The sequence below is a fragment of the Lipophrys pholis genome, assembly GCF_963383615.2.
Source record: "Lipophrys pholis genome assembly, chromosome: 8".
NCBI classification, from domain to species: Eukaryota; Metazoa; Chordata; class Actinopteri; order Blenniiformes; family Blenniidae; genus Lipophrys; species Lipophrys pholis.
Window position 1 is genome coordinate 14,531,200 of NC_137630.1, and position 7,754 is coordinate 14,538,953.

The 7,754-nt window shown below is 40.5% G+C and overlaps 1 protein-coding gene across 1 annotated transcript in view; it reads right to left on the minus strand.

The window, feature by feature from the left end:
* prdm16 (PR domain containing 16) overlaps nucleotides 1-6,527 on the minus strand; it is a 177,488-nt gene extending 170,961 nt beyond the window's left edge. Inside the window, exon 1 of the mRNA XM_080470591.1 lies at nucleotides 6,395-6,527. Coding sequence (XP_080326717.1) covers nucleotides 6,395-6,431 — 37 coding nt within the window. The 5' untranslated portion in view covers nucleotides 6,432-6,527. The remainder of the gene's footprint in view (nucleotides 1-6,394) is intronic.
* Between the last annotated feature and the right edge of the window lie 1,227 nt (nucleotides 6,528-7,754).

Sequence of the window (7,754 nt, forward strand, 5' to 3'; positions counted from 1 at the left end):
GTGTGTGTGTGTGTGTGTCCAGGGTGCCCACCCATTGCTTGTGCCAGACTGGGCCAAGGTCAAAGCTCCAAACGGTGACAGGACCTCCAACAACTGTAGAAAATGCTGCACACACCAATTCTCGCACACATTTAGCCAGCCAACGGTGCCAGCTCCTGCTGTTTGGATGACATTTACACTCAACCTTTCTAGTTTGTGATTGATTGGGGTTAAATCATACCAATGCACAAAAAAAGGAAAAAATAAATAAAAAAATAAAAAATCTGTCACCACTGAGGTGTGAGTACACGCGTCTCTGCAAGGATCCAAAGTGTGTTACAATGTGGTTTCACTGTGTGTCAGGGTGCTGCGAAAAGCCACTGAAATGTTTTCAAGCCATCAGTGAGACTCAATCAACACTGACGAGTCACTGTGACTTCAAGATTCTACACAACTACAATATTTCTTTAGTTTTTTTGGTGTGTGTGTGTGTGTGTGTGGGGGGGGGGGGGGGGGGGGGGGGGGGGGGGGGTTTACTGAGTGGCCAAAAACCAAAGTGCTTTCTGTCTAAATTATACAAAATCAAACCGTGTAGATGCTCTAAGCGAAGGACTGTTTTGCTTTCAGTTCAATTCTGTTTAATTTTTATAAACTTTATGTACAATGCAGCAGGGCTGCACAATGTTTGGTAAATATGCGATGATGTTGAGTGTTGCAATAATGAGCAACGCAAGTTGTTGACTTTATTGTTTTTGGTCTTTTATGGACGATTTCTGTGCTTCTGCTCTGCGGCCACCAGTTCTGATATATCTCGGGATGTCAATGAATTAAAAGTGTTCCATTAATCAATTGGACAATTGTGGTGAATTGATCATGATTAAATCTTTTTTTTTTTCTTTCACACAAGAAATTCTGTCAAATTGAATTTAAAGTGTATGGAAACATAATTTGTTTGCATTTCAGTCAGATATGAGCAGTATATTACATGTTTATATTAAATATGTTTTTGCAGTTCTGGTCTAAAGTTTAACAAGATCTAAAAAAACTAAACAAAAAAAAAAAAACAATGACTCAATCAACCACAGACAAACTCCAGCAAAACAAGTGGAGGGCATCTTACAGTAAAACATAAAAGATAGAGACTAAAATCTCATGACATGGTCGTTCTAAGCGAAGTCCAAATCATGTTAGCAGCAGTAAACATCGATGATCCCACCTTTACGGCCCACTACAACTTCATAATTGTGGAAATATATTGGAAGAATAGTGGGGGGGGGGGGGGGGGGGGGGGGTTCAGCTGCAACAGTGTGGTTAACTTATAAGTTCTCCCTGTGTTCACAAATCTACATGTAAGAACATCCGTGCTTAATCAGATTACTGCCGTCTTATCCTTAAGTAACCAGGGAAGAGGAATAGTTGCTGATAATGAAAGAAAAAAAATGTCAAAAACTTTCAATAGGACGATCATAAAACAGGCCATGTTGACAAATAACAGCAATATCGTGTGTAAACGATCCTTTAAGAAATGTATATTTCCAATTGAGGCTTTATGAGCCAAGTAAATCACAACCAGATCCGTAATTCAGTCTTCTGTTTTGTTCCTGACATTTTATTTATGGGCAGACCGTCTCAGAGATTCAGGACTGGTAAGCAGAAATGAGACTTGTATAAATACTTTACTGAAAAGAATCTGATCACTTAGCAGAAAATCATTTTTATCTTTATTTCTATTTTATTATGAGAAACCAAAATGCTCATCTTGAACTAGGCATGAGTATAAAAAAATAAAAAAAAGGAGCCCCTCCTTAACCTTGACCAAAGGAACTTACCTTGTAACGTAGTAATATTACAAAGAGGTGAAGTAATGGACCTGGCATGTGTGAAACTTCCTTCACTTTTTGTGGAATGCCACTTTAAATGTGCTCCTTTTACTGCATGTTCTGGAGTACAGTTAGCCCACATGTACAGTATAAAAGCATCCACCAAATACACATGAACAAAGATGAAGAAAAAAAGAAATAAATATGGAAAATGACGAAGAGCCTCGCTGCTTCCAACACACACTTGTATCCTTCATGAGCACACACTGGGATGAGGTACTGACATCCAACAAACGTCCATAATCAAATACTTATGTAGCAAATGTAATGGTGCCAAGTGTGAACTGATGCAATTAGGTGGGCTACACTGTTTTTCAGTGCTTCAAAAACTGACACAAGTGGTCCAAAGGGCTCAGATGAAAAACTCCCAAATGTCACCAAACAGCAGGTATACTCATTCTAATCTATCAAAAAAGTGGTTTTCCTGATACAGGTTGTAATGAAAAGACAGATGACCCTTATTCGTTTAAAAGAAAGAGCGCGGCTTCACAGAATCAAACAGTTATAACACTCAGCTGGCTTTGCTTTTGGCTGGAATTATTTTAAATATTTGGTTTACCTCTATTTCTCTCAATGTTATTGATCATTTTTCCCTTTTTAAATGCCTTATTTCCATTTTTTTTTTTTTTTTTGTCTTTACCCTGACTTGTTTATTTTGTCAGTGTGTTGCTCTTCCTGAAAAACAATCTCAAATTATAGCAACTTCAAACAAATACATACATATGAATAATAAAGTTTGATTGACTGGTTGATGTAATTATCTGCAAAAGTGAATCGGAAATCACGAAACATAAAACAATTCCATTCTCACCATGTTTTAAAGCAATAAATTCTTACAGGTATTTCCATCATGTAACATTTATAAAAAAAAAAATAATTAAAAAAAAGCTGTTTCTGGTCACTCAAATTCAAACTTCAATTTTGAAGCAGGTCAAAGGAGATTGTCAGGTTACTAAAGGTTCGGCACACCAGCCCACGACACATCCATTTTCTCTTCATTTGAGGATCCTATCATTTTTATGTCCAGGCTCTAATCTGTGAACATGGAGGAGTGCTATTGACACACATTACAGCTGCATAGCAGTAATACATTGGAGCCTGCACTGGACCCTGAACGTTTAGCCAGGAGTTCAACATGCTGGAGCTACCATTGTTGGTTTTAAAGTGTTATGGGTTGGATTTTATTACTTCTCTCAAAACATCAGAAGCTGTTCGAGCGGGGCCAAGTTCAAAACTTGGGAGTCCATCTAATATAGGGGGCCTTAAACACAGAGATCAATAGGATATCTGGTAATTATCATGTAGTATATGAGGGACAGAGAGTAGAGAGGGTTTTTTTGGGGTTTTTTTAATGAGGGGGGAAATTGTGTACATTCGTTCAATGCAGTGGGTAGGAGAGGAGTGGGGTGCTTTTAGTGCAAAATCAAGAAAAAAAATTAGCAAGTGGTGAAAAAAAAAAAAAAAGAGTGTGGCGACGACTTTGTTTTTATTGGCCTGATAATACAGACGATTAAAAAAGAGTCAATACTGTGTGCAGAATCAACATGCATTCAACACGTCTTGATTTTAGAGGGAAAAAAAAAAAACTATTACACGAATCTGTTTTAATGATATGTCTGTGCATAAGTTTGTGCACGGTGCAGAGCGCGCCCGCAGAGGAGCAGCGCGTGTGCACGTGCCTTACTTGTATGCTGTAAAAAGAAAAAGAAAATAAATTTACGCTCAGTCAACCGGAAGTCCTAATTGATCCAAAACCAATTTAAAGTTACACATGGACCCAGAAGAATACCACAAAACAGCCGCAAGGTGTTCCAAGTCTTCATACACAATCAGCCCTCTGTACACACACACACACACACACACACACACACACACACACACACACACACACACACACACACACACACACACACACACACACACACACACACACACACACACAAAATGGTAAATATAACTTCAATTATAGCTGCCAAAAACTATTATTTTGACCATTTAGTTCTGTTATTATTTGCAAGAGTGTCTGCATCGATTTTTAGTTTTCAAGTCACGAAAGGGAAAAAGTGTTATATCCATTCAGCTCTCTATTAAATGAAATATGGCAATCAAGGGAATTCTCAGGCTTATTTTTTTCCGGGTAAAATTAAAGTAAACTACAATCAAAATATTTAAAGCATAATTAAAGCTAATTTGAAATTAAGCTGTGGGTCTATGTAAAATAAATGTAATATCATAAGAAGAAATGGAAAAGCTGCATTTCAAAGAAATAAATGCAAAGGAATTGGCGCAAGTTAAAAAAAAAAAAAAAAAAAAAAAAAAGCAGAAGAGAGCGACTGGATATTAGTGATCAATACAGTGTCGATTATCCACATTGCCTGCAGTGTTGTGACCTTTGATATGCTGTCAGTGTTTGCAGTCTAAAAATAAAATTATACTTTTTGCATGTTGGTCACAGGTGATATTATTCTACGTATCCGTCAGGTGTGGGGGGGGGGGGGGGGTAAAAAAAAAAAAAAAAGACTAAAGAGGGTGAAATCCACTCCAACGCGTCACATTCAAATTCTGTGGCCCTGTATGTTTTGAATGTGAGGAATAGAGGATATTTTTCATGCCTGCTGTCTGCTGTGTTTCTCCTGCCGAGGGGACACAACACACCCGAGGCCTGCGGGCTGCACAGGGGCTACAAAGCCAGGTATTTGTGTTCATTAGCACCCGGATCAACAGACTATCAAGGCTGTTTAGAGATCAAGACCAAGTGCAATTACTGGCATGCGGCGGGATCATCGACATGTCGAGTATTTTCACTAAGTTGCCCCCTTTCAGCGTCTCGCTTTTCCTTCCTTTTCGTTTGTTTTTGAACTTGAGCCTTTGTGCGCAAAAAACTGTGCAACAGCAATAAAGTAGCTTTTAAAAAAATATATAATATACATTTGCCCCCTACTCATTTCAATTCTATGAGCAAAAGGCGTCACTAAAAAGAATTAAAGACAACAATTATTAATATTATTAAAAAATAATAGATGCAGAATAATTTCGTAAAGATGCATTGCAATTAAAGTCAATTTAAATAAATGCGTCCCATGCTTGTTTAGAACTGTTTCACTTAAGCTTGTTATTGTGCTTTCTCAAAAGCCCAAATGGTTTTCTAATGTGAGGTCGAGGTTCAAGTTGAATTAACGAGGCCACTGGCAGAGTTGCAAAGTTTTTCAAGGCCTGTAAACGTGCAAACAAAACGTGGCCCACATAAACAATAACTACAAATATAAAGCATTATTTATTCACATAAAAACTTAAACTCAAGGCGTGCAGGTGTGTTTTTTTCCCCCCAATCGAAAGTCAAGGCGGATGTAATAAAACAAACGTACTGAGAAGTACAGAAAACACCAAGAAACCTTCGTGAATCATAAAGTAATTCAGGATAAACTTGGAATAAATAAGAACATTGATCCACATAACAGGCCAGACAAAAACTATCAACGCTCACTTTTTTCTTTCTTTAAACTGGCTTGAATAAATGATAAATCAACCCAGCAACAATAAACAAATGTCAAACAATAAACATGGTCCATTTCCAACAACAAAGTGCTCATGTTCTTAAAAGTGAATACATGAATTTCCCGTGTGACGCCAGCAGCAGTCCACTGTAGTAGTGCTGGTAGTAGTAGTGGTGGTCGTGGTGGTAGTAGTTTCATGGGCGCTTTCAAGACACATTATTGATTGGCATTCCCTCGAGGAGGAACCAGGCTGCAGCAGTCCGGTGGCCGCGCGACCAAACTAATTTGCCAGAGAACGAAATCCTCTGCGGTCAAAGCACAGAAGAGGAGGGAGAAGGGGGGGAAAAAAAAGAAAAAGTGTGCACCAAAGTATTGCTCTCTTTCTTTCTTTGCTTCTTTCTTTTCTGAAATTCGCATCTCCGCGTCTCCGTTTGCAGGCGAGTTTAAAGAGGAGTGAGTGCGCCATGCAGGCTCGGTGAGGGAGCTGTGCGCTCAGCTCGCATGCAGCTGAGCTGTAGTACCACAGCGCCCACTATTTCAAAAGCCGGGAATATTATTTCACAAGACTTGGAACGGCTCTATATGAGGAAAAAAAAGTTACTATCCATTTCGGCAACTTTCTAGCGAGCTTCGGGAAAGCAATCTCCTCCAGCGAAACTACGCACGACAACCGAATAGGGCAAAAAGTGTTCAGATCCCGACTCCGATGTTGTTTATCTCTCTGCTTCTTTTTTATTTTTTTAATGGGGAGTGTGCTCAACTAAAGCTCCAGCGGCGTTTCTCATCACGCATGAAACTTTCTGACACTGGAAGCGGTGAAGCCAAGACCGCAACATGCAGGGAAACGACGCGGAGCGAAACCAGAGCGGGACTGGAGGTTTGAGCACAAAAAAGTTATCTGCGGACAAAGAGTCGCCCCTGTCCTCTCCTAAGGATATATAGTAAATGACAAGGACACCATGGGACATGTACAGAGCTGCCGGGAGTTTGGAGCCGGTGGCTGAAAGCGATAAGAAAAGGGGGGAATAAAATAAGACCTACTTTTGGCCAGTTTTCTCGCCCTCGCCTTGGATCTCATCTTGTCGGCTTGTAGATTCCTCTCGTCGTCCTCCTTGAGCCCAGAAGCAGCAACAACACTATCTTCATCTCACCAGCATTGTCAGTTTGGACACCTTCGCACATGCGCACAGGCCATTCAATCTGACACCCTCGCCGGGGCCAAAAAACTTTCCAATGTATTCATCATCATCACTTTTTTTTTGTCCTATCGTCTCCCCTTTAGATCACTTATCTCTTGCCCTCCCCCTCCTCTTCCTCCTCCTCCTGCTCTCTCTTCACCATCTCACCTTCCCTCCCTTCCTCCCCCCTTACCGTCCCCTTACCCTCGTCGCCCCTTCACACCCCCACAGCCCCCCCACCCCCCACCCCATTCAGCTCCTGCCAGCACCGACTTGGATTTTTACCCCTTTAACAGCGACCACTTGGTTTTCTCCAACACAGCGGAGGACACAGTGAGGTATGGCGGGGAGGTCAAGGTCGCCTTATAATGGGGGGAGAAACACAAATTATTATCATTGCTATTATTATTTCTATAAATACTACATTTGTCTCTTTATTGTAGTATTTAACTGTTTCATTTTAAATTCAAAAAAATGTCAAAACTTTTTTATGCAGGTTTTTTAATGTAGTCGGACCTCGTGCGTAAAAGTGGTCGATGCACAGAGGTTATTTTTAACTTCATTAATTCGCACGCAGGCGTGAATAGGAGCAAGGCTGGACTGTTGTTGCAACTTTACTTTGTGTGTGTGTGTGTGTGTGTGTGTGTGTGTGTGTGTGTGTGTGTGTGTGTGTGTGTGTGTGTGTGTGTGTGTGTGTGTGTGTGTGTGTGTGTGTGTGTGTGTGTGTGTAAACCTTGTTGCCCCCAGGACAAGCAGCGGCCAGCAGCTGTTTGACGCATGCACGGAGCCTCCACAAGACCGGGGGAGAAGTCCAGACTTTTTTTTTCTTCCTCCTTTTTCCTTCTATGTTCACATTTGTAACAATCGTATTTGCAGAGAGGTTATTTCTTGGAGAAGTGTTTGTGCTCACTGTTTGCAGCAGCTGCGTCCGCGCATATGGGTGAGCGCAGATCACCTGAGCGAAGGTGAACACACAGCAGGCTCCCCTTCTCTGCAAGATTGACTTTTGCCTTGCACCTGTTTGTTTGTTTGCTGCAGGCAGGAGGAAAGCGCCTTTACGGCAAAGTCCTGCATCCAGCAGTTGGATGTAGCCTGAAGGAATACAAGGTAATTTATTAGATTTTCATGAACAAAAATGTATTAATTCAAATACAAAGATCGCGCGTAATTTTAACTGATTGCATGCTAATAATAAAGTTATAATTGAGGCCGTTTAATGTATT